The 27,747-nt window shown below is 36.8% G+C and overlaps 2 protein-coding genes across 3 annotated transcripts; one reads left to right on the top strand and one right to left on the bottom strand.

Annotated features, from left to right (window-relative positions):
* Positions 1 to 183: 183 nt before the first annotated feature.
* Positions 184 to 4,657, top strand: olah (oleoyl-ACP hydrolase). Of its 2 annotated transcripts, none has more exons than XM_087786476.1 (6): positions 184 to 534; positions 1,832 to 1,970; positions 2,030 to 2,129; positions 2,971 to 3,140; positions 3,203 to 3,285; positions 3,501 to 4,657. In XM_087786476.1, the coding sequence occupies exons 1-6, from the start codon at positions 405 to 407 to the stop codon at positions 3,641 to 3,643; spliced, it is 765 nt and encodes a 254-aa protein (XP_087642602.1). In that variant the 5' UTR covers positions 184 to 404; the 3' UTR covers positions 3,644 to 4,657. The 2 variants fall into 2 exon arrangements, with proteins under 2 accessions (XP_087642602.1, XP_087642601.1); XM_087786475.1 differs by having other exon boundaries at positions 3,203 to 3,331.
* Positions 4,658 to 5,974: 1,317 nt separating this feature from the next.
* slc9a3.1 (solute carrier family 9 member A3, tandem duplicate 1) lies at positions 5,975 to 27,245 on the bottom strand. The gene is made up of 16 exons (XM_087786474.1): positions 26,867 to 27,245; positions 12,451 to 12,753; positions 12,224 to 12,384; positions 12,072 to 12,150; positions 11,827 to 12,004; positions 10,803 to 11,023; positions 10,474 to 10,676; positions 9,505 to 9,594; positions 9,371 to 9,441; positions 9,174 to 9,303; positions 8,918 to 9,060; positions 7,464 to 7,587; positions 7,226 to 7,399; positions 7,075 to 7,123; positions 6,925 to 7,011; positions 5,975 to 6,858 (listed from the first exon to the last, which is right to left on the bottom strand). Exons 1-16 carry the CDS (start codon positions 27,180 to 27,182, stop codon positions 6,545 to 6,547), a joined length of 2,643 nt encoding a protein of 880 aa, XP_087642600.1. The 5' UTR covers positions 27,183 to 27,245; the 3' UTR covers positions 5,975 to 6,544.
* Positions 27,246 to 27,747: the final 502 nt, after the last annotated feature.

The raw sequence follows: 27,747 nt of genomic DNA, 5'->3' as shown, positions 1-27,747 counted from the left end.
ATCTTTACCGAAACATTTTTTATATATATTTTCCCCATTAGTATTGGAGAATATATTTTTCAAAAAATATATTATATTACTATGTGAGATTTGCTGCAACCTGCATTTCATCCGCCGGTCTTTGGGAGTCGCTGTGGTCACTAACAGCTCTATTTGTAAAATAAAAGAAGAGGCAGACTTTCTTCTGCTGGTGTTTTTTTTCGAATCAGGCTTTACCTGCGTTATGTCTTTATAAATATTCTTTAATTTTTAAAGTTTATGCCATTGAGTTAGAAGAAGTTTACAAGATGCGTATTATTTTGACGGACGTGTACCATTGAAAACCTTTGCGCATGCGTGCTGCTGCTACTCTTGTACATGTCAAAAGCTAACAGTTTAGCCACAGTGAGATAAAAACACTAAAGATGGAAAAAGTCTTAAACTGCTTCAGGAAACATCCAGAGGCGATGGTTCGTCTCGTCTGCTTCCCCTGGGCTGGTGGAGGATCCGTGCATTACGCTCGCTGGGGACAAACTCTCAGCAGCTCCGTTGAAGGTAAAAAGTAAAAACACTGAGTCACGTGTGAGTTTTGTGTGAATATAAATGAATAAGAGTCTTAAACACACCCAGCTGTGATCTCACCCACTTTATTTATACAACGAGTCCTTTGGAGGTGGAGACTTCCGGGATTGATGACATGTGGTGACAAACCTCGATGGCTTGACCAATCACAGCAGAGAAAAGTTAAAGATGAGAAGATACTCATCTAATGCAAAATAATTAAAATGAAAAAATGTGAATATTTTATAATTGAATAATATTTTTTAACACGTAGATTATTTCGATTTTATAATCTCAATAATTATAATAAAAAGGTTTCTTGATTAAATATTATTTGTTATTCTATTTCAATTTATTTTATTTAAAAAATCAATATAAATCAGCCAATCATGGTGAAACTATTATACCAAAATTTGCAATAAAAATGTATTCAGCCTTTCAATATAAAAACTATTGAATTAAATGATTTAATAAAAAACAAAATCAACCTTTCAATATTAAAAAGATTGAATTCAAATTTTCAATAATAAATAAATCTTTTTTTTTTTAAATATGAAAAATATTGAATTTAACTATTCAACAAATACTAAATTAGACCTAAAAAAAGAATTATTGAATGAAATAATTCAGTAAAAAAACAAATTCAACCTAGATAAACTATTAAAGTCTATTATTCAATAAAAACAAAATCAACCTTTCAATATAAACATGATTGAATTTAAATTTTCAATAATAACTAAATCAATCTTTTTTTTAATATGAAAAATATTGAATTAAACTATTCAATAAAAACAACATTAGACCTAAAAAGGGAATTATTGAATGAAATAATTCAGTAAAAAACAAATTCAACCTATTTAAACTATTAAATTCTATAATTAAATAAAAACAAAATCAACCTTTGAATATATAAATTATTTTATTCAATGGAAACATATTTAACCTTTCAATATAATATTATTTTATTTAATAAAAAAACAGACTCTCAGAAACTCAGACCCTCAGAAAAGAAAATTATTTAATTTAATTATTTTTTTAAAATAATTCACTGCTTAAAAATAACATAATTTCTACAAAATAATCTTAGTTTTGAATATTCAAAGTCTAGAACTAAATATTCTGACGGATTGAATATACTTCCACAAACTGACTTTTTAAGTCAACTTTTTATCTAATCTAATCTAATAATTTCAATTTTCTTTCACGTTTCTTGTCAAATACATCACAATTATTTTGTTGGATATATATCACTCAACAAATCTATAAACAAATAATTGTATTTTCCTCTCAGTGTTATCAGTCAAACTTCCAGGGCGAGAAAGTCGAGCCAAGGAGACGTTCTTCGAGAACATGCAGCAGATCGTGGACGAGGTCGTGGCTGCGTTGCTGCCGCTGCTGAGAGAGAAGCCGTTCGCTCTGTTCGGCCACAGGTGACACCAGCGAGTCGGACGATCAGCTGTCGGATCATCTAACGACTGTCTCGGCACAGTTTCGGTGCCTTCACCAGTCTGGCCGTCGCAGATGCTCTGAAGAAGAATCACAACCTTGAACCGGTTCACCTCTTCCTGTCCGGAGCCTCGGCACCTTACGTGAGTCGGACTTTATTCTGGAAGTATATCAGTGCCATTAGAATATACAGAATGTTGAATTTAACTGTATTGGATTTCTTTTCTAAATTGTCAGTAAGTAAGATAGTTAGAACTATATAGATTTTTTGAAACCATTGTATTATACTTTTCTTTTTAAATGCATTGTGAATGATTTTATTTTTTTTATTTAATAATTTAATGAACAATTCAAATATTGAAAGTTTAAATTCGTTTTTATTTAATCATTTAATTTAATAATTTCAAAATTGAATGAATCTTTTCTTTTTTTTACATAGTAACAGTATATTCTAATTCCAATAATCGAGTAAAGTTAACGAACTTTACTGTAGAAATACTTAAAGAATTTCACAATTAATTTTGCACAATACATTATAGTTTATCTATATTTATTAGTTAGTGACTACACCAAGGAGGGGAAGTTATGTAAGATGTCTTTTTTATTTATTATTGTTTTTCTAAAAACCTTAAACTTACTGTGTGAGATCTGCTGCAACATGCATTTTACCCACCGGTCGTTAGGTGTCGCTGTGGTCACTAAACGGCTCTATTTGTAAAATAGAAGAAGAGGCAGACCAGTTACCTGCTAGTATTTTCATTTAATTTTAAAGGCTACAACTTGAGAAATGGTAGAAAATTCATTTTTAATAATTATTGGGATTAGATTATCAAACTCTAAAAATAAATAAATACATATTAAAATATTCAATTGTGTATTTCTAATTGTTGAAAACAAACATTTAATAAAAATAAAAAATAATAAAAAGTAATCACACATTTTAACATTTGTATTAAAGTGATGACTCACTTATTCCGTCGACAGTCGGAGACTCGCCTCCGAGCGCCGAAGAGAAGCGAATTATCAGACGAAGATTTCCTCAAATGGATGACTTCCATCGGAGGAACGCCTCCCGAGCTTCTCGCCAACCCTGAAGTTCTGAAGCTCTTCCTTCCTGCACTGAAGGCAGATCTCCACGTGGTGGAAAACTTCAAGTGAGCTCCTTTTTTAAATCTTTTTAATAAACTCATTCATCTATCTTTGTTTTCAATACCAGGTACGACAGACCCCAGGACCCCTTTCTCTGCTGTGCCGTAACATGTTTGGACGGAAAAGACGATGTTCCTCATGATCTGCAGGGTATTCCATCCATGTTTTATTCGATTTCTCATTCACGATTTGTCCAGTAGGTGGCACTGTATGTGTACGCTAAAGATTAGTTGTTATTTTAACTCAAATCAGAACCATATCTACGACTCTCTTGACTTTATTACAGTAATCTATAAACAATGTGATTTATTTTTTGGTGTTGATTGACGTAGAATCCATAATTAAAAATTCTACTTTTTTTCCAGCTTGGAAAGACGTCACATCCGGAGACTTCACCATCCGAATGTTGCAAGGGTCGCACTTTTACCTGAAGGATCCGGAGAACGAGAAAACGATCGTCCAGTACATCAGGCAGCAGCTGGAGACGTCAGACATGGACTACTTGTGATGACTAGTCAGGAACTATCCTTTTATATTTAACGCTTGTTTTTAATCTTGTCATAATGTCTCAAACGTGGGTAATCGCACATTATTTACTCGTAGTTTGCGGCTAGAACTCGGAATACGAGTCACGGAATTCCTGATGTGACAGAGAGGTCACTTGAGGTGAAGTTAAAGTCTAACAATAAATTCATTTTATTACATAAAATCTGTTTAAAAAGGTACCCTTTAGGAAAAGTGTCATTTCCGTGAAGGAACTTCTCTTGAACCCCGGTTATTGAACTGCTAACCTATATGTGACGTTGTGAAAGGTTGACATGAAGTTAAAGGGTAACAGTAGTTTATTAATCAGGTATCATGATACAGTATCTTAATTTTGAAACACCACTAGATGTCACTCTCAGTTCGAAAATGATGCCATGTTTCATTGAATTAGTAAATCAGAGCCAAATATTATAAAGCAGAAAGTGACATCTAGTGGTCTTTCAAAATGAAGACACTGTATCATGATGCCTTACCAACTGTTTCATGAAGCCTCATCAACACATCACTACTATCTGCCATTGACTGTATGTAATAGATAATATAAAAATAAATATATAACGACTATAATAGCTACTGTCTCAATTTTATACTATTCAATCAAATTTCTATTAAATGTTCTGGCTTTAATATATATGAATTACATACTATTGTTCTTTAATTTCTCATATTGGGATTAATTCAATCCGTATAATTGCATATTTTGCATATATTGTTTACAAGAATGATATATGTGTGTTCCGAGGGGATCAAATTAATGTAATCGCTGGTGATGTGTTGGTGAGGCTTCATGAAACAGTCGATGAGGTATCATGGTAAAAAGGCCACTAGATGTCGCTCTCTGCTTTATAATCTCTGGCTCTGATTTACTCATTCAATAAAACCTGGCATCATTTTCAAACTGAGAGTGACATCTAGTGGTCTTTCAAAATGAAGACTGTTTCATGAATCACTGTATGATAGTTGATATCAACTTTAATTATTTGATTGTTAATTGTCTGTAAATTCTATGGAATAAACAACAATTAAATGCATATATTTTTAAGAAAATTATGTAAAAAAAAAAGGCCGTCAGTCCAACCGGATGTACTTTCTCTCTCAATTTTAATCATAAACTCAAGGTTAAAGTTGGCAGACGAGGAGGCAACACTACTTCACACACACACACGATTCCTTTTCACAATTTTATTGAAACACAATAGATGTCAAACACTGTCCAGTCCTTCACCTCCTGACACATGAATCAAGCGTAACAATTTTGTTGTGCAGAGATTCAAAATAGTGAACGCATTTCGACACAAACACACACACACCGGCATTTACAAAAATAAATACATTGTAGTTGTAACATTTATAACGCTTGTAGAGAAAAGCCAAGATGACGAGAATCAAGTTGATCTTGAGGCAGTGAAGATATCATCAATATTATTAAGTTTGCTATATTGATATTTATCATTTACAACAGAATAAACTCCTACTGATACTGCAGTTAATCACTTATTACCTTTAATAGATGTTTAATTTGTGTCATTCTTACTAAGCTCGCTGTCTTTAGCAACTTATCCACTAGTGGTCAGTAAAGTTCATGTTCATTTCACAGATATCTTTAATTTTTAAGACAATTATTAATTGAACTTCTGTTAGAAGATACAGTACTTGGTCTTTGGTATTGGCAGCAAAAACCCTTCTTTCTAAGTTTCCCTGTTTATCTTAAGTGTGAATTGAACCAACTGAAAAGATCGTGAACATCAACAATTATTTAAAATTAAAAGGAAACAAATCAAATAATGTATGTTTGTACTTCAAAGATAGTAATGATGAGATGCTGTCGGCTCAAATTAGACTTAAAACTGAGACCTACAACACATTCTATTTAGATTTTATGTCTCTATATCTTATGTTCTTGCTATTGTATTAGTTAAATAAACTCTGACTGACATGTTGTAACTGTTAGCATTAGCTTGGTCGGTCGGTTAGCATTTTTAGCTTAATTAGCGCCACATTAGAATTGAACTGTTTTTGGAAATTGAGTTGATTTTTAGTATTGTATTATTGTTAACATCCAAGGTGCTTAAGACACAATGTTAGCGCTTCAACAATTTGTAATATTTTCGTAATCGTATTCAGTTAAATACAGCAAAGGCCATCTGTTTACTATTGTGACCACTTTCATCTTTTTATAAGCTTGGACAAAGGTTTTAACGTTTAAAGGACATTTTCACAGTATAGAAGCAGACTAGAACAATAAGATTCTGGTAAGAACAGCACTTTTGTTAACTAACTTTATTTCTTGTGATTTTAGCTCTAGTATAGCAAACTTGTTCACGTGCTAGCCTTTTCATTATCGTTCAATTCACGCTTGGAATGTTTTATACTTTCACACCACCGAGAAGTGAAAGCTTGAATTCTGTGGTGTTAGCCTACTTTGTGTAAAGATTTTATCGAACAAAAACATGTGGTAGCATGTGATTCCATAGCATTTCACGATGAACGAAGAACAAGTCGTAGCGGATCCTAGTTTTGGCGGCTTTTTGATATCGCGCTCGTAATAATTTACGCTTATCTTGGGATAAACATTTACAGGTTTTTGTGGATGATAATGTTCAGCTAATGCTTTTTTAAAAATCATGGTAAGCATTATACTATCCAGAAAACTTTTCATGTGGACTTTAGTCAGATAGCATTTAGCTACCCTTCTAAATGTTTGACCTGTCGAAAAACAGAATTTTAAACCAGTTCCTGCCAATAAAACTTGAGCTTGTGGACTTAAAATACCTCAGAGCTCAAAGGTCAGTAGATTGTGAATGTTTAGACTGGATTAAGATTCAACGGCACAAAAAAAAAAAAAATGGCGTCCAGGTCAAGGCTACAAGTTGCTGGGCGGAGGCGGGGAGCTCGGAGGAGACGGCGGCGGCGGCGGCAGCTCCTCCTCCTCCTCGGCCGCCTCTTGCCGGCCTCTCGGCTGCATGGCCTGCCTGTCCGCGATCACGAAGGAGTCCGTGGATTGCGTGCTGATCCGGAACGGGGCCAGACGGCGAAGGTTGCTGGGCGTCCACGGCAGACCCACCTGAGCCCTCTGAGACGGCGCCACCATGCTGCCGTCGGGCTCCCCTTCCGCCAACCACGGCGGGATCTGTAACGTGTCGATGTCGGGCATGAAGGCCAGATTTTCAATCCCAGCTGCAGAAGAACGTCCAGATGTTAGGTCGTCATTCAACACTTGAAGAACAACAATGCAAGTCTTACCTCCCGCTTTGTAGGTGACCCTCATCGGGTACGACTCCCCTGACGCCTGGTAGCCCATGGCAGCGGCCCTCTCCACCGGGTCCAAATCTAATTTAAGAAAAGACGTTACAATCCAGATCCGTTGCTAGCATCGCAGTCTGATATACGAACCTGATTCACCAAAGTAGTAACTTTTGTCTGCTGATTTGCCGTTTGATGTCTGCACAGAGAAAACGACTTATTTACTCCAAAGGGGCAAACTAAGTAAACGTTACTTCATATTTAGGATTTAATTAAATTCATTTGATGATCATGAATCCACCTTTTGCAGCTGGTCCTTCTTGGGATGTTTGGAGATGGTCTTGGGTGGAGCGACCCCCATCTTCGCGGACTTGAAAGACTCCAACCGGCTCCTCATGGTTCTCTGGAAGATCTCCTGCACCTCGTTCTCGTCTTTGTTCAGGTCGAAGTGGCTCCGGCTGTACCTGTGTCGGTGCTGCTCGGCAGATTTTGGAGAGAGGTCAGGTGACGTCTTGAAGGTACTGGAAACGGTGTCTCACCTGTTTCCTGCCTCTGTACAGATGCTGCTGCAACAAGTGGTGACTGTTGACGTCTTCGCTCTCGCGCACACCCTTCATCGTGGGCTCGTGCATTTCTAGACTGATCGACGGGACGGGATCTCGTCTGCGAACGGGAAGGAGTCGGTCAGTACTGACCATGACCTCTATCGTAATTGGTGGTTAAAACAGGATCTTGGATGCAGTTTTGTTGCCCAGGAAGCAACATTAGAAACCTTTGTACTTGATTCGATTTGCTGTCCAACAGACAAAAACATCATATATTTTTCACCAACCATACTCGTCTCGACTACCTAGATCAGGGGGTGGGCACTTAAATTTCCTCTGGGGCCACATGATATACTGCGAGTCTTGTGAGGGACCGTCAATCCAAAAGAGAAGAGCGAAGAGCTAAAATATGATAGAAAACTTAAGTAAGAATATTAAATTAGGTAATTTCAGAATAAAATAAACTGAACTATGGCAAAGACATATTTATCTTAAACTTTTGTGTGAAATAAGACAATGGTAGAAAAAAACCTTTTCTCTAAATATAATGTCAATATTTTCTGAGGGTCAAGAAATTTTGGCAAAAGTTACCAACAATATCTGAAACAAAAAAACACAAGAAAGTCTTATTTAGAGTTAATACAATAATAAACACAAAATAAAATGTCTGTGTTCTACTCTACCCTCTTGAGGGCCACATGAATACAGTCAAAGGGCCACACTATGCCCAGGCCAGCACTAAATAATGGCTTCAACCAATTGCCGGCCACTGTTGGGTCAGGAAACGACGTTACTGAATGCGACTCCCAACACAAAACTCATGGAATGAACAAAAGTATCCAATAAGAAGTACGATATTTTTGTCCCGAGAAGTTGTTCCACGGTCCATGGATGACCAGACCTTCTAGTGACATGTGATGCTTTGACAATTTTACGAGGGCCCCACCCACCAGGAGCAGGTAGCAGGGCTGGTGGAAACACAAGACAAGGATCGCGTAGAATTGGAATTGTGGTAACAGAGGCTCCATCTCAGCTCTCTTAGGATTACTGACCATCTTTGTTTCATCACTGGTCAATGTTACTGGTGTCAGTAAATCACAGTATAGAGAGCTTTTTGTAGACTTTCACACTGGTGCTGGTAACCCACGTCCGTAGCCACAGAATGACGGTAATCATTCATACAAATTCGCGTTAGGTGTGTACGATGTCTTGCTCATGGACAATATGACAGACTCAGATAGAGTTGGATTCTGGCTGCCAACCCATTATCCCATGAAATTGGCCTCATTTTTTCCACCAAATATCATAAAATAAAGGGAACACGTCTGGTAAAGTTTAGGAAAAGACGGATAGCGATTAGAATTATTTCCCATGATGAACCAAAGTCAAAGTAAAGGGTCGTCTATAATGGATTTCTTGACTTGAACTATTGGAGGCAACTGTCTTACCTGGGATAGACTGGACTGGGATAGTCCGACGTGTCGGCCATGATGTCGGGCATGACCTCCGAAAATTCCTCTCCGTACTTTTTCTTAAAGTTGACGAATGCCGATTCATTCCGAATGAACTCCAGGGAGCCTCGACGTTCGCCCTGCAAACGTCACCGTCAAGACATCAACACCAAGATGACACAGCTAACACACAGACTCACAACTTATAGACACACACAAATTCAATTCATTGCACACAGCTTCACAGTCTTACCTCGGCTACGTAGCTCATCGCGTCTTTGAGGTTCAGCTTGTGGAACACGTTAAAGACGTAGTCCCGGTTCTTCCTGGCAAACGGTTTCATCAGAAACCTCGACATCCACTTTTCCTCAAAATGACTCCATCTTTAAAGCAACACAATGTTTTAATTTAGTTCCGAAAAAGAACATTGAAGCAAGAAAAGACACCCACTTGTCCCTCATGTAGTTGTGTCCGATTTGTCCGGAAATATCTTCGATAGCCACGAGCATGTGGTCAAACGCCTGGAGGAATAAAAGGCGTGTTAATCTTCAATTCAATTGGTTATGAAAAGAAAGGTTTCTCACCTTATTCTGCAGTTTTTCAATAAGCGAAACATCAGCGACGTTAGCAGTCTTGACCTTCAGCCACCGGACCAATGGTTTCATCGTAATTCCCTGAAACGACAGTTTGTTGTTCATAGTTGGTAATGATAGCTTTTATTTCTCATTGAGAACCATGGCCTCAGATATTAGAGTACATATTCCAATGACTTCCATTAACCATTTAAGAATAGTTGAAAGTTGTGGGTCAAAAATAGATTGTTATAATCAAGCAGTGGTGGAGGCTCTACCCTTTCAAGTGGCCAATCCATCCATCCAATGATCTTTCTATCGTGCATCTAGCTTTCTATCCTCTACCCATCCACCAATGCATCAATGGATCCATTCATTCATCCTTTCATCCACTTGTCTATCTATCCTCTACCCATCCACCAATGCATCCATGGATCCATCCATTCATCCTTTCATCCACTTGTTTATCGATCCTCTACCCATCCACCAATGCATCCATGAATCCATCAATTCATCCTTTCATCCACTTGTTTATCGATCCTCTACCCATCCACCAATGCATCCATGGATCCATCCATTCATCCTTTTGTCCACTTGTCTATCTACCCATCTATCCTCTACCCATCCACCAATGCATCCATGGATCCATCCATTCATCCTTTCATCCACTTGTCCATCTACAAATCTATCTATCCATCTATCCATCATCTAGCCATCCATCTTTTAATCGATGTAACCTTCCATCCCGCCCATACATCCATTTATCTATCCATCCATTTATGAATGATTGATCCAACAAATGAAGTATCCATTCATTCATAGTCAATCTTCCGATCCATCCATCAAGCCATCTATCTGTTAGTCATCCATCCGTTCATCAATGCACCCACTCACCCACTCATCCATTTATCTATCCATCCATCTAAACACGACTGATCCAACAAACGTATCCAAACGCAGTGAGCAACAGAGCGCCTGTACCTGAAAGATGACGGTGAAGTAGACGACGATCAGCGTCGTGCTGACCATCAGGTTCTTCTCCTTGATCTTGCTTTGGTCCAGCATCATCGCCAGACCGTACGCCACCGCCCCCCGAAGCCCACCGTAGCTCATGATGACCTGGTCGATGGTCTCCAAGGGGACCAACCGGAACTTGTTTAGGATCCAGGTGAGGAAAAACACGCCTGTTGTCGACATGAAAATACATATATCATGTTATAACATTGACATAATAGATTAAAATCAGTGAATAATTTGGTGATATGAGCTATATTAGCGAATTAAAACAAGGTCTAGTACAAGACTCTCACCAATGATTCTGTAGACCATGATGAAGAGAAGGGTGAGAAGAACAAAACCAGTGTTCCACACCCACAACGCTTGGTCCACGGCCGAGATCCCCAGAAACACAAATATGATGGTTTCTGATCCGTTGGCCAGAACCTTCATGAAGTATCTGACCGTCGTGACCGACTTCTCATCCATATTTGCGTTGATGTATTTCTGACATGCCACACCGCAGAACACAATCCTGAAAGACGGAGAGAAAGTTACTAAAAAACTGAAAATAGTATCTGATTCTATCTTGTTAAACAAGAGGGTCAAACTCAATCGTTGTTCTATCATGACACCAGAGTCATTGTGGTTTAGATTAGTGACGGGTTGATGAGGCTTCATGAAACAGTTGATGAGGTATCATGATACAGTGTCTTCATCTGAAAAGGCCACTAGATGTCACTGTCTGGTTTTTAATCTTTGGCTATGAATTACTAATCAATGAAGTCATTTTCAAAATGAAGACACTGTGTCATGATACATCATCAGCTGTTTCATGAAGCCTCATCAACAAATCACTATTTTAGATACTTAAAGAAGAAACAAAACATCAATTTTGTCATCTTTAATCATATCCCCTTCCCTTTTTCTGTACCCTCTTAAAAAAACAATAAAACGATTGAGATGCACTTCAGGTGATCCTAGATTTTCGTGATTCAATTTAGTATGAATTAAATTGAAACAAAAATTACATTTTCAAACTTTGCAGATCACATGAAATGAGATTTTTTTTAATTAATTTGATACATTTTGTTTAAAAAAATGATACTTTATAAAGATCTATTTGTGGTTTAAAAAACAAAAGAGAAGAAAATCAAGCAGTATTTTATATAAAGTCTTTTTCAAATGTAAGTCAAATGATGATCACAAAAATACATTTTAAACTTCAAAAACAGGTGAGAACAAATCAGAAATAACACTATATATTATAGTATATATATTATATTTATATATTCAGTTTAAAATCTTCAAGAGAGATGGCTTGATATCAGAACTTACGACAAGATGGCCGACAAGGACAGCATCTCGGCGGTCAGGTAGGAAAGGTATCCCACCACGAAAATGAATCCAGGCTCAATAATCTGGATGTTCTTGGTGCATCTGGTCAGCAGAGAGAGCAGCAGACCGAACACCATCCCCAGCAGGGAACCCCCAAACGCCACCACGAAGAAGGAGACTTTTCGAGGAGGAAAAAACGGAACCGTTAACAAAAAGTCGGTGAGACCGTGAGCGGCGCTTTTTACCTATTCCTTTGACTATCTCTGCTGCGTCGATTTGGGGTCCTCCCAGAGAAACGAAAGCGTCGAACACGTTAAAGAGCACCTGAAGAGGAAGATCGAGGAGATGGGTTAGGAGATCTGACCCGTTTGGTTTGGCAGATCACTATCTGACGCACCACCGTGACCCCATCGTTGAGCAGAGACTCCCCAAAAACCAGGATGAAGAGAACCTCGTTGACGTGGACCTGCTCGAACACGGCCAGGACCGCCACAGGGTCCACGGCGGCGATGAGACTCCCGAAGAGAAGATACTGAAGGAGGCCGATGTCCAGGTCGCCTAGAGGAGGGGGAGTGTTAAACTACGATCGGGAAAAAATATGTTTTTTTGGGTGACATCGCTCACCCATGGCTCCCCCCTGGTGACACCCCCACAGCGAAAGCCCGACGGTGGCGGCATTCCAGCAAGTCCCGATGATGGCGTAGACCATGATGGCGCCCATGTTGCTGAAGAACAGCTTGTTGGGCATGAAGTATCCGGCGTCCAGGATGACTTGCGGCAGCAGGTAGAAGAAGAAGACCATCGGGGTGAGCGTGAAGGTCTGGACTTTGTCGGCGGCCCAAATGATCCCCCCCAGGATGAATCCGAAGCAAATGAGCAAGGCACTCTCCGGGATGATTTCAGTCACGTGGTGGTTGGCTTCGATGACTGACGGAGGTAGAAGAAAAAATACGAGTGAGTTTTTCTTCTTAGTCAAAGATAGAGCTTAGTTTCTCTGGTCATAATCGTAGGCCAGTTGTTCAAAAATGTCTTCTGGATCAAAGTTATTGGTGGATTTGGTTTTGGATCAGGTAATCCATTTTACTTTTATAACAGATTTTAAAACCACCATTGTATTTGATTGTGTTTTTATTTTTTTCATTGAGAAACAAAGCACTAAAATAACATCCACTTTTATTTATTATTTATTTTACGACCACTTATCTGAGCGAAGACGAACAGAAATTAACAAATGCATTGAATTATAAAAAAAAGCTTAACATCCATTAGATGACCAACAAAAAATGTGGTTTAAGGGTTAGAAATACATTTTGAAAGGTTCTTTTCTGATGTTTTCTTTTATCAGTAGACAGTGATGAGGCACAGAAATATTCCATATAACATTTGTATTTGTTTGTATGGGGGATGAGATCATTTGGATTTAATATTTACCTTACTATACTAAAAGCTTAGTATAAACAGTTCAGCAAAATCTGAATAAAAGTACGTACAAAACATTATATAAATTGATTATTTGACCAATAAAAAAAAAAATGGCTACATTGCCTTTCCTGAAATGAACTATTTAATCCTGAGGCCTGTTGGGATTGAGATTATTAATTGAATGGATGGATTTATTTCTATATACGTTCAAGTTATCCAAAACAATAATTCAATCCCATAACCAAAATCCGATCAGAATGCCTTTGAACAATTGTTCCATCCACATCATCACTGCCACAGTTTAAACAAATCAAGTGCAACATATAAGTAGTAAAATAAACACAAAATGATACAAATCGATTATTTGACAAACTTTGACATTTAGCTACATTTCTTTCCTGAAATCCCCTGTTGGGAATCGACATAATCCCAAAATGCAACACTAATAGACTCAGGGACTCATTCATTCCTTGTGGTATTAGGCTTTTTAATTCTGAGTCTTGGGGCAGGAGTCAAGTGAAAAGATGATTCTATTCTTTGTTAATCTTTGTATCATTGTTCCTTATTTACTTTGTCATCCTTGGAATTTGTTCTTTTGTTTGCACTTTGTTCTTGTTTTTATGAAACTTTCTGTACCGAACTGGAAACCCGATTTCCCGAAGGAGATCTCCAGAGGGATAAATGAATACTATCTAGTTTTAGTCTTCAACGATTGATCCAATCCGATAAAGAAAAGAGATTTTTTTTCGTGTCAGTTCATACTTTGTTAAATCTCATAAGAAAACCCAATCATTTCTAGGGGTACCTTTTCATGACCCCATCATTGTCCTCAGAGGGCAATAACCTCGACCCTTGATAGAAAAATCTAGACCCAAGTCGGACAACGATGGCAAATACATTTCATGTCTACATGAGAACCATGGCCTTAGATTTTTAGATGCAGGCGTGAAGAGGTTATTCTGAAACATTGGTCGTTTAAGTGTCCGTCGACCGCAGCAGGTGTGAGTTTAGTGAAGTCATTCATTGCCGAGGATCACAGAAGCTGGCAATATTTGTCAATGATCGACCGTCTCCGTCACTCCGAGTGTCTCACTTGAGTTTTTCGTCGTATGATTAACTCGTCTGCACGGGGACCGTCGGTGAGGATGTGGGCGACCGTTCAAGGGGCATCCGGGTCAAGAGTTGTGGGCGAAGGTCTCGGGTTTTTATGATTAAACCAAACAAGATACGAAGCCAAAAAAAAATGCCAGAACATTTTTCTTAAATCAAGTTAAACTCCTCAGATCTGCAACAGTGCTATGGAAAACTTGAATTTTGTTCAAGCAAAAATAGATGTTTATAATGAAATATGTCTGTAGAGTATTTTTCTTTGTAAACATTTTTTTTTTGCATTTTAAAGTCTTTTTGTATTGACATTGAGTCGTTTTTTGAGCATTGAATTTTATTTTATTTTAGAATGATTTCATTGAAAAACTTCTTTATTGAATGATTGGTTGGTTTTTATCTTTATAAATACAAAAAAGAAAAATCCTCAAATGAATACATTTGTTTAGTAAGTTTGATGTTTTTTCATTTGTAGCATTTTAAATTCGAAATCAAAATGTTGGGTATAACAGTGCCACCTGCTGAGCTACTTTCGACCAATCATGTGAAGCACAGAAGATCACGTGACAGGCGTTGTTTTTATACTGAATGCAGAAGACTATGAATGAAAAAAATATTGAATTTAGAAAATTTCATCTTTAATTATTGGAATAAGAATATCAAACTATATGTGTAAAATAAATATTTATATATTTAAAAAATATATATATATTCAAAAAAACTAATTCAACCTCTCATTATAAAAATAATTTAATTAAATTACTCAAATTGGTTAAAAGACAACCAGATTCCAATAAAAAAAGAGCAAAGTTTCAACACTTAAAATATTGAAGTCAACCATCGGAAATCTCATCAGGACCACATTTGGCCCCCAGGCCAGATCTGAACATCTGCTGTAGTGAGTCATATGAGCTCAGTGTCTACGTGACACAAAACATCATCAATCGTTTAGTCTTTTTCTATATGAGCTCGACGCCGCTAGTTAAGCATTTTTTTTCTTCTATCAGTTACAACTAACTTTATCTTTTTTCCCAGTAAAGCGATCGTGATGCGTCTCCACCTCTTTCTCTGACTAACATCTACACTTTACGACAGTGTCACGCCTCATCACGGCGACATCTACTGGCGGGAAAACGACCCAGGTTTTTTATCGCTTCCGAAAACTTTCTTTAAACGACAGACATCAAGACAACATTTTTCTATTGACACAACGAAGACATACAAGTCATTTCTACTCTGATTTCATTTTGATCTGACGCGACAGAGTCTTGAAGATAAGGCTCTACGTTGGCATGGCGACATCAGAGGTCGGCGAGAAGTGAAGGTCAGACGAGTGACACATCAGTCGTTGTTTTAGCCACGAAAGTACAATTTGAGCCACAGAAGAAAAGAGATCTTGCATATTTTTAAATACCAAACCAGAAAAAAAACTGTTAATATGAAGAATATTATAATATATATATAATAAGATACACTACAGTGGACAATACAACAACTTTTGGACTTGGAAACATTTATAATGTTGGAAAAAAAAGTCTTTGTATGCAAACAATCTAAAAATTCAATCACGTTTTTAGTGAATAAATACATAAATAAAAGAGAAGAAAGATGATTTACAATTAAAAACATTTTTGGAAAGCAGTGAAAATTGACATATCTATTTTTTTGTGATACAATCCAATAAATATTTTACTAAAAAAGGGTAGTTTTATAACTTTAATTAGAATATAAATGAAAATTTGAAGATGTAGTTGCATCAATATTTGTATTTATTTGACCTTCATTTCATGCAACTTAAAAATAACTAAAACACAATAATAAATTAAACACAATTCTAAGCCTCTATTGCGCCATGTGACTATAACGAATGAATAATGAATCGAATTAATGATAAATAATGAAAAAAATCAATCATTTATGAGAAGCATCACATTATTTTTCCAAACCTTCATTCAGGTCAGTGAATGCAGCATCTCAAAATGTCACATCATTATTTCTCTAATTCGATTCTTAAACTTTAAATCAGATATAAAGTCTTATGTTTAGATTATTTTTCTCCTTCTTTGATCTCAAAGTTTGTCAGAAAAAAACATGATTTTCGATCCAAATGATCTCTATTTCCTTTTCATTTCTTGAAATTGTATTTATTTACTGCCAGCCAATAAATAAATACAAATGATGGTAACACAAAAGCAGATAGTCCGACTAATCTGGAGCACTTTCCTGCAAGTATCTCGTCAGTATTTTATCTAAAAACTTTTCTGAACCCCCTTCTCCCCGAAGCGTACGTACCCAGTTTGGCCGAAAAAGCCACGAAGACCCACAACACGACGTAGAAAGGCTCCTGCACATGATTCCATCTCAACGTCACGATGGCGATTCCATCCAGCGAGTTGGCTTCCTTCACCGTCTCATTGACCTGCGGGACCCCGCTCTTGAACGCCGTGACCCCCGAGACGGCGACCATCAGGAGCCCCAGGAGCAACATGTGTCCTCGTCTGAGCATTATTTCAAGTTATGTGTAATCTCTTTAGAAACTGCAGTGGAGTCACACCTGTCTTGTTTACTTATCCTCCTACCACTTCCCGCTACTTCTGATCTACCTGACTACGACTTTCCTCGTTCCTCCCCCGGTCCAGAATCCCAGAAGAAGCCTGGGATCAGCTTTTATACAGCTGTGCCACCAGAGAGGTTGTGCATGCATGCGTTTCCCCCCCCCTTTCACCCCCCACTGGTACATCCTTATTTACTAAAATTGAGGACAAAGTACTCACTGACTCATGACATACACTTCAGACCAAAACCTTATCGTAAAGGAACATTACTTCCTTAAATCAAACAGCTAATGCACACTTTTAGACTTGGGAAGATTATGATACAGACTTAAATACTTATTTGTATGCAACAAAACTTACATTTCAATTACTTTTTCAAGAAAAAGGGGGAAAAAATCTAGAAAAAGTAAAACTGCTTTCGACTTTTTAAACTTGAATTCTGTTTTTTTTATATGAATAATGAAGAATGGGGGGGAAAAAAGCATTTTATGACTATTTAAACGCATGTATTTTTTAATAATAAAGGCTCCCTCTCACTGTTGATATAGTCTGAAGACAGAAACAAAACAAAGTTCAAAAGTTGACGTGGGATAAGTCTAGGATAAGAATCGTGTTGATGGTTATATAGTACAATTAAATAAGGATGTATTAATAATATAATATTAATTTAGTATGTACTTTTGTTTATAAGATGTATTTATATTGATATCTGCTTATTATATGCATACAAAATATACTAAATTATATTATATTGTGTAATATGATAATAAAAGATGAGATATGTTTTAGTGTGAGTGTTTATATATATATATATATATATATATATATATATATATATATAGTATTTTTTATAAATATCTGTGACTATTTAAACACTGACAATCAATAGAAAATACATGTATTTTTTCAAAATAAAGGCTCGCTCTACGGATAATATAGTCTGAAGACTATAATAAAACTACTAATATAAATCTGTTTAAAAAAAGAATATATGTGAAAACTGAGGTTGTCGTGTGATAAATCTAGGATAAGAATAGTGTTTATGGTTATATATTGCAATTAAATAAGAATATATTTACAGGGATAACAGTAATTTAGTATGTATGTGTGTTTATATGATGTATTTATATTGATATCTGCTTATTATATGCATACAAAATATACTATATTATGTTATATTGTGTAATATGATAATACAAGATGAGATATACATATATATATATGTTTATATATTTATTGTATTTTTTAATTAATATCTGTGTAGAAATATGTTGCAATTCGCAACAAACAAAACTGTATTTTTACTTTCCTACTCCTGCAGTATTTTTCAATGTTTTCTTATTATTTGGCTTCATTTTAACTTGTATTTCTTTCTTTTTTATGTAGAAATATGGACATATTTCATGCATGTAAAAACATGTTTGTAATCCGTTCGTTCTTTCATAGAAAACAATGACACACGAGCATGAATGAAGCAGATTCATAGATGACTTTGGTTGCACCATTGATGGTTATTCAGTCACATTTCATTCACTTATTGTTCGTCCACGAGAGCGACGCCGACATTCGTGTGTTTGGCTTCGATTCCTGTCGCTCTCTCTCTCTCCGGATCTCTCTCTCTCTCTCTCTCTCGGATCTCTCTCTCTCTCCGGATCTCTGGCCACTAATAATTGACACGATCCACGTCTTCTTACTCAACCCTTGGTCAAAGTTTCCAGGTAGAATCTTTGCTGGCGTCGAGACCCGCGACTCAAAGGTTGTGTGAATTTTTTAACGACGGCTTTTGGTTCAAATCTTGAACAAACTTTCCATTTGACCTCTTTGTCGGGGACATTCCTGTAATCAGCTCTGAGTTATCTCCTGGTCCTCTGGCTCAGCTCTTTTTAAACCACCACATTAACAAAATGATTATTCACCATGACTCTCTAGACCACTGAGTCTGGTTATTCTCTAGGTTTCTGCCTGCTAAATGGACTTTATAACTCACTGTTGCTCATTGTAAGTAAGTAAGTAAGTAATATTTATTTATATAGCGCTTTTCGAGACCAGGGTCACAAAGCGCTTTAACAATCAAAACAATACTCAAAACAGTACATACTTCAAAGATCAAGACAACATTCCATTGTGAGCGTCTGTGACCGTTTTTTTCTCTTTTATTATATAGTGTTATTTAAAGTTTTCCTCGGATCATTTTGTTATCATTTGACAGTTTAAATAAAGTTGAATTTAAATTAAAATGGCACTCAGAAGACCTCTCGTCTAGTAAAGAGTCAAACGTGCCAAGAAATAAAAAAAACATCTATATATGTTTTTCCTTAACTTCATTCCCCTTCAAAAAAGGAAATAAAAGAAAGATTTAATTATACAGCTCTTGACATGTGCAGCAGGTGAAGACATAAAAGAAAGACAATAAAACAATAGACATGTCGTGCAGCGGTAGAAGTCAGAGTACAAGGTAGAGTTAATGGCCAATGTAAACAAGTCACTCTTGAACTATGCATTTTGAATATCCAGACAATAAAGACAATTAATCATCAATCTTGATGCGTTCAAATGAAAGATGAACCGAGTAACCTATGAAGAGAAGTCATCAAGTTGTTAAAATTAAGATTAGATAAACTTTATTGATCCCTCGAAATAAAACGTGACTCTACGTTTGATAGAATCAAACGATACCTGAAAGAATTTGAACCTGAAGTCTTTCCTTTGTCCTTTAAAGAGTCACTTCTCTGTGTCACTGTCTTTGTCTGATGCAAGTCGTACCGCAGGAAAAATTAGAATGGCCGAGGGCCAAGGATAGACACCTGAGGTCCCCCTGCAGGAGACAGTGGCGATCATGTCAATTAAAAGCTTAAAATTGAAACTCCTTTACATCAACAACAAATGTAAATTACTGTTTTTTTTACATTTTTCTAATGCTAATGTTAAAATCTGTGTTCATTTATTTTAAAACTAAGCAGTGCAAAGATATCCTTGACTTTTTATGAGCCGAGTCCTTCTGTCCAATTATAGGAGGTTCTGATCCGAGAAGTGTTCAGTCCTGTTTAGGCAGGACAAAGAACAATAGCCGACTCTGATGTTCTGGAAAGTTTGTGAGTATGTGTGCGAGTGTGTTGTGCGTTACTGTCTGATGAAGAGGAGACACTCAGTATTTTCTAATAATCTAATCTGAATAAAATTGTATGTCTGTATTAATATGTACAGGATTTTTACTGGCTTCCATCTTGAGGATATCTTAAACTAATTATTTATTCATTTATAACAAAACTATTATAACAAATATTTGCAAAATAACAACTTCTTAGAGAAACAAATCAGCTTCTTTACAGATATATGAATAAGTAATTGAAATTAAGTCTTTTATTATATTATATGAAATTATGTTTTTATTCATTGGTTAATACAAGTAGTGATGTGTTGATGAGGCTTCATGAAACAGTTGATGAGGTATCATGATACAGTGTCTTCATTTTTAAACACCACTAGATGTCACTCTCTGCTTTATAATCTTTGGTTCTGATCTACTAATAATGAAACCTGTATCATAATACATCATCAGCTGTGTCGTGATACCTCAACAACCCAACTAGTGGTCGGTCTGAGAGTTGATATCAGCTTTGCGTATTTTTATTATTACTTGTTTGTTAATTCTCTTAAATAAACATTAGTGGTTTAAATGGAAACGGTATCATGATACATTATCAACTGTTTCATGATGCCTCATCAACTGTTTCATGAGGCTTCATCAACTGTTTCATGATGCCTAATCAACTGTTTCATGAGGCTTCATTAACTGTTTCATGAGGCTTCATTAACTGTTTCATGATGCCTTATCAACTGTTTCATGATGCATCATCAACTGTTTCATGATGCCTTATCAACTGTTTCATGAGGCTTCATTAACTGTTTCATGATGCCTTATCAACTGTTTCATGATGCCTCATCAACTGTTTCATGATGCCTCATCAACTGTATCATGATACCTCATCAACTGTTTCATGAGGCTTCATTAAATGTTTCATGATGCCTTATCAACTGTTTCATGATGCCTCATCAACTGTTTCATGATGCCTCATCAACTGTATCATGATACCTCATCAAATGTTTCATGAGGCTTCATTAACTGTTTCATGAGGCTTCATAAACTGTATCATGATGACTCATAAACTGCCTCATGATACCTCAACTGTATCATGGTACCTCGTCAACTGTATCATGATGCCTCATCAACTGTTTCATGATGCCTCATCAACTGTATCATGATGCCTCATCAACTGTTTCATGATGCCTCATCAACTGTATCATGATGCCTCATCAACTGTATCATGATACCTCATCAACTGTATCGTGATGACTCAGCAACTGTTTCACGAGGCTTCATCAACTGTATCATGATTCCTCATCAACTGTTTCATAAGGCTTCATCAACACATTACTCTAAAAGGATGAAAGCACTTCTATATCTTTTTGGAATTAGCATTTGCTTAAGTTTTGTAAAAAAGAACCAATGAGACATTAAAAGAAAATATACATTTCATTTGTTTTGACCTTTAGATCCTTGGAAAATCAGCAAAATCTGTGTAGAACCAAAAAAAAAAACGCTCCTCGATTCAGTCAATTCTCAAACACCGGCCTCACCAGACGCCACATTTCAAAGCTGTAAATCATCTCTATGGAGACATTTAGACGTAAGCTTAGAGCTTATTAACTAATGACCCATCGACTTCAACCTCAGGCAGAAACAGCTCCATGACTTCAGACACCGGCGGTCGTAACGAACGTCGACGCGGACAAGTCAACAAATCGAGGTACGTTCGACCGGAACTAATCTTCGTATTTGTACGTTCCGGTGATTCGCACCAGATGAAATCGCGCCTCCGGCCAGACTTTAGACGTTCTGATCGAATACATTCACGACTCATTAACGTCAAGATGACTGCACATTTATTAAAACCCACGTCAGGAAATAAATCCAGAAAGTTTAGTTAAGGATCTGCATCCGCCCCTTGTCTCCCACCCAGCAAGTCAAATGCAGATCAAGTGTCACGACAACAGAAGCATTTGTTTTATTTTGTTCATTTATTTCTGGTTATTAATCGCATGATAACAACCTTTAAAGTTTCATTCTGAGTCTCTTCCGGATGACTGAGCTCCTCAGCTCCTAAAATGACCTCATGTTTGAAATCAAAGGTCGTCTTTTACTAACTGCGCCAGTGTTTTACTGACCCACAGTCATAAAAGGAAGACAACATCCTTTTACTTCCTTTCAACTCTTAAACAACGTAATAAGGAATTTAAAGTTGTTTATTTTTTTAATGCCCGGATCATGAACACAGAAGAGGAAATTGCAGACATTTATTCAACAATTCAGTCGTTCAGGAAATAATAAAAGAATATGATTCAGATCCAACATGTGCTACGACATGTGCTTTTGTTGTGGGAAACAGTGACCCAAGCGAAGATGGTAGGAGGCAGAAACTTTGACAGAACCAGACTAACGCCAGACATTGGATTCCATTCTTAAGTATTCTGTTTGGCCAAACGCTTATTTTTAAACCTTTTTGTTTAAGAATGATTACAGAAAACGTGGGTTTTAATGTTGAAATATTGTTTGAATGAATTAAATTAAATTAAATTAAATTAAATTAAATTAAATTAAATTAAATTAAATTAAATTAAATTAAATTAAATTAAATTAAAAAGTACTCTCCCTTATAATATTTTAAAAATTCATTTAAACAATGTTTTAACCTGTAAACACACATTTAATTTAATGTTTGTTTTATTATATTTGAAGAATATTTCAATGTTAAAATTCACATTTTCTGGATTCATTCTTAAACAAGTAGTTTTATTTTATTTGATTTCTTTTGCCAATCAGAATAATTTAATATTCAGTGTCTGGGCTTGGTCTGATTTTCTGCAGTTTTCTGCCTCCCACCATCTTCATAATCTGGGCTTTAAAATTTTATTTTTATTTAATTAAATTTTAAAGTAATTTTCTGATGATTTATGATATTGAAACAATTCATTTAAACACTGTTTCAACCCTAAAACACACATTTAATTTAATTTAATTTCATATAATTTAGTTTAGAGTAGTTAAGTTTAGTTTAGGTTTTTATTTGGATCAACTTTACTGAGAACAAAGTTGAGATCCGACTCGTTTATCATTACATTCAATAGACTGTAAGTGAAATATTTTCTCTTCCTGTTCTTTTTTTTTATTGTCTATTCTCTGGAAGTCTGCTCTGAAATATTCTCTGCGTAATTGTGATGAATTGAAGGTGATGATCCAATAACACGGATATAAAGTTTACAAGTGTGCTTCTGTGTTTGTGTCGGAGCAGGAATTAAAAACCATCAGAAATCATAACTATCCACAAAGAAATCCTTCTTTTCAAACACGTTACTTTCAGACCCAAACACTCGGATCTTGTTTCATCCATAATCCACCTAAAACTTCCACCATCATAGCTGGACGACGGCGGCGGCCCCCGTATTTATGAGTGTGTGGATGATGTACACAAACACACACGCTCATTTAATTGTCATTGTCCACACGGCTGTAGCCCATTGACTTGTGTTGTGTACACACGGGAGGTGAACGACCGCCGATCAAAAGATCCAGCCCAGGAGAAGGGCTGTTTGAAACTGTTATATGTTGAAACAATCCACTTGACACTTCTTTATATAAGCACCTCTATCTCTGCTCAATCCTGACTTACCTTTTCTTTTACTTTGCACACTCCGGTTTCCTCCAAAAGTCAAATAACAGTTATTAGTGACTGCGAAAGAGTGTTTTTGCGACCGTCGGTCACAGTGGTCGCAATAGGCGAAACCCACCTTACACCCCGACACACTGGGATTAACTACACTTCATAATATGAATTGAAAATGGAAAATATTCTGTTGGTTACCAGGTGAGGTTGCATGGAAAGTTGCAGTCATCTGAAACTGTTCTGTTTATACTAGACTGAAGTTATGTGTTGATGAGGCTTCATGAAACAGCGGATGAGGTATCATGATACAGTAACGATAGATGTCACTCTCGGTTTTGAAAATGATGCCAGGTTTTATTGAATTAGTAGATCCAAGCTAAAGATTATAAAGACATCTAGTGGTCTTTTCAAAAAATAAAGACACTGTTTCACGATACGTCTTCAGCTGTTTCATGAAGCTTCATCAACACGGTCGCTGACGTTTTTCAATCGACAGACACGACTCAAAGACCAGGCCTGGCTTCTGAAAACATCTCAACATCTACTAGTCTCGACTCACTGTCCTCTGTAAACCATAAGGTGTTTTAAGATTACTTACTTACTTAGAATCACCCCAGTGCTCAATACTGATGTCAAACTTTGAGGTATAAATGTCAGCTAAAACCTTCTCAAAAATAGTATTTTGATTTCCCAGAAAGAGACATTTCACCAAAGTCTCCTACACAGACAGGAAGAACCTTTGTGTTATCTCTGGGTCAGGGTGACCCGGAGGCCCGAAAAAAACCTGTTTGTGGTATCCCTTTTGTCGCCCTGGGTCAAGGTGACCGACCTCCACCACTGCACATGTATTAATGGACACCAGGGACGTCGTTCACCTTGACCCAGAGACAACACAAGGGATACCTCGAACACATTTGTTTTTCGGGCCTTTAGGTCACCTTGACCCAAAGACAACACAAGGGATACCTCGAACACAAATACAAATATTAATTTTTAGTTTAGTAAGCAATATATTTATACTCTGTTATTAGAAACATAAAAAGGAAAGTCATCTTCCTTAGACGGCTTGATGATTTCCTAATGAAATTGTAATCCCAGCTACACAGGGTGAGAAGCAACAGACACCCTGGACAGGTCTCTAGTTTATCCCACAAACCAACCAACACTCTAATTCCGACAGATGTCCAGACTAGTATTGGTAACTTTTGTATCAACTTGAATTATCACATCTTTCTCATGATAATAATAAGTATTTGTTTGTGTTTTAGCTCATTAACATCTGCACAGTTTTCTTATTAAGGGATGAAAGATATACAAATTTTCAAATATATACAATTGACTTTCAAATCATATTTTATTTTTCACAATCTTTTGTTTAGGGTTTACAGATCAATAAGTGTGTCTTTAATAAAGTAATTTATTTTTTTTGTAATTTAAAATGAACATGCAAATATTCACAGAGTTTGTTCATTTTTGTGTTGCTATCAAACTTCCGGCCTCTAGATGGCAGCAGGCATTACATCCTCGGCAAACAATCACATCCTGTGAAATCCCAGTGATGACTGAGGACGAGAGGATGCAGTCAACTTCAGCAGCTTTTAATGTATTCCGTTTAAGTATTTGTTTGTGTTTTAGCTGTGGTCAGTTTTTTTTTAACATTGATATCTGCAAATTTTTATGTTTTTTTTTATCCGCCTTCTTAATAAAGAGTGTTAGAAAATATTGATACAGCGTTATGTTTGTTCGTTTTCTCTGTACTGCAATTAAACTTACTGCCGCTAGGTGGCAGCAGTCATTACGTCCTACCCAGCTAAAGGATCAATAAAATCCCGCAATGACTGAGGACGAGAGGATACAGTTGACTCCAGCAGCCTTTAAAGCTGATGTTTGGACATATTTTAGTTTCAAAACAAATGAAAGTAGTTGCAACTTTGTCAAGAGTCATTGCTACAAATATATCCTTGTTACTACAGTACTGCATGTATCGTGGTACTGTATCGTATCGCCGGATTCTTGCCAAAACACAACCCAACTCTCTATAGCTGCTTATTTTACGCTGAAAAACTCAATTTTTTTTTTTTTTTTTAATCTGCCTTCTTAATAAAGAAAATATTGATACAGCGATATGTTTGTTCGTTTTCTTTACCGCAATTAAACTTACTGCCGCTAGGTGGCAGCAGTCATTACGTCCTTCGTAGCTAAAGGAACAATGACATTCTGTAAAATCCTGGTGATGACTGAGGACGAGAGGATACAGTCGACTCCAGCAGTTTTTAAAGCTGATTTTTAGTTTCAAAACAAATGAAAGTAGTTACGACTTCGTCAAGAGTCATTGCTACAAATATATCCTTGTTACTACAGTACTGCATGTATCGTGGTACTGTATCGTATCGCCGGATTCTTGCCAAAAAAAACCCCCAACTCTTTATATCTGCTTATTTTACGCTGAAAAACTCAATTTTTTGTGTTTTTTTTATCTGCCTTCTTTATAAAGAAAATATTGATACAGTGATATGTTTGTTCGTTTTCTGTACTGCAATTAAACGTACTGCCGCTAGGTGGCAGCAGTCATTACGTCCTTCGTAGCTAAAGGAACAATGACATTCTGTAAAATCCTGGTGATGACTGAGGACGAGAGGATACAGTCGACTCCAGCAGTTTTTAAAGCTGATTTTTAGTTTCAAAACAAACAAAGGAGTTACGACTTCGTCAAGAGTCATTGCTACAAATATATCCTTGTTACTACAGTACTGCATGTATCGTGGTACTGTATCGTATCGCCGGATTCTTGCCAAAAAAAACCCCCAACTCTTTATATCTGCTTATTTTACGCTGAAAAACTCAATTTTTTGTGTTTTTTTTATCTGCCTTCTTTATAAAGAAAATATTGATACAGCGATATGTTTGTTCGTTTTCTGTACTGCAATTAAACGTACTGCCGCTAGGTGGCAGCAGTCATTACGTCCTCCCCAGCTAAAGGAACAATGACATTCTGTGAAATCCTGGTGATGACTGAGGACGAGAGGATACAGTCGACTCCAGCAGTTTTTAAAGCTGATTTTTAGTTTCAAAACAAACGAAAGTAGTTACGACTTCGTCAAGAGTCATGCAGTCTGTAAATTCTGCAACACCAGAGTCAAGTACTCGACAATGCTACAAATATATCCTTGTAACACCAGTACTGCATGTATCGTGGTACTTATCGTATCGCCAGATTCTTGCCAAACTTGGACTTACCGAGTTTACAGAGCCAACACACCAGAATCCAAAGGGTCACCAGGTACGGATCCGTCACGTGGTGCCACTTCCAGGTCACGATGGGGAGCGTGGTGATGGGCGCCGACTCGTGGTGGTCTCCGTGGTCAACGTGACAGGTCGGTTCGCCGCCGCCGTGACCCGAGTCCGTCTCATTATGGGTTTCCGAGTGAGACCCGTCGGTGGCCGCGTGATGAGGGCTCTCGGTCGGGTCGTGACCTCCGGAGCGGATCCTCGAGGCCCGGCATAGACTTCCACCGGATACTAGCAACAGGAGGAGAAGCGGAGTTGATGCCATGATCGAGGAGGTCAATGTTGACTCATGTCTCTTGTCGCTGAAGTCCTCATCGTTTTCCCCGGCAGGAGCATCAAGACCCCCTCAGTGCTCTCTTGACTGCTAAACATAGGACACACCTGATCTCCTCCCACTCTCGACCTGGACCAGCTCGTCCAACCACTTTGTTGAATGAACGCTTTGATTCCCTCGTCAGTCATTCAAACTGAGCAACAAGATTTTCCTTCGATGCACAATGTTTTTATTTCAATTTAAAATAACTTTAACGTATACCAGTGCCATCAGAGGATTGAATGGTTTCATTTAACATTTCAATTTTTATTAAAAATACTGATGTTTTTTTTTTTTTTTAACAATTGAATTCAATAATTTTTAAAAGGAAAGGTTGATATTTTGTGTGTGTTTAGAATTTGATATTCTTAATTCAATAATCCAAAAAAATAATATATAAATGTAATACTTTTTTAATCATAATTTACTTTTAAAAATATTGGTATAATAGTGCCAACATTTAATATATATACATTTTCATTTTCATTTCATATGAGTGTAACTATTTTTTGAACAA

The sequence above is a fragment of the Callionymus lyra genome, chromosome 3 (genome assembly GCF_982586985.1).
Source record: "Callionymus lyra chromosome 3, fCalLyr1.hap1.1, whole genome shotgun sequence".
In the NCBI taxonomy this organism is placed as follows: Eukaryota; Metazoa; Chordata; class Actinopteri; order Syngnathiformes; family Callionymidae; genus Callionymus; species Callionymus lyra.
This window is presented reverse-complemented; position numbering and strand designations above follow the sequence as displayed.

Coding starts and splice junctions, on each gene's coding strand:
- olah (XM_087786475.1), top strand. CDS start 405: ATGGAAAAAGTCTTAAACTGCTTCAGGAAACATCCAGAGGCGATGGTT. Junction 2,130..2,970: donor CCGGAGCCTCGGCACCTTAC/GTGAGTCGGACT, acceptor TTCCGTCGACAG/TCGGAGACTCGCCTCCGAGC. Junction 3,141..3,202: donor CACGTGGTGGAAAACTTCAA/GTGAGCTCCTTT, acceptor TTTCAATACCAG/GTACGACAGACCCCAGGACC.
- slc9a3.1 (XM_087786474.1), bottom strand. CDS start 27,182: ATGGCATCAACTCCGCTTCTCCTCCTGTTGCTAGTATCCGGTGGAAGT. Junction 7,588..8,917: donor CCCAGTCCAGTCTATCCCAG/GTAAGACAGTTG, acceptor TCCCGTTCGCAG/ACGAGATCCCGTCCCGTCGA. Junction 7,124..7,225: donor AGAAGGACCAGCTGCAAAAG/GTGGATTCATGA, acceptor TTCTCTGTGCAG/ACATCAAACGGCAAATCAGC.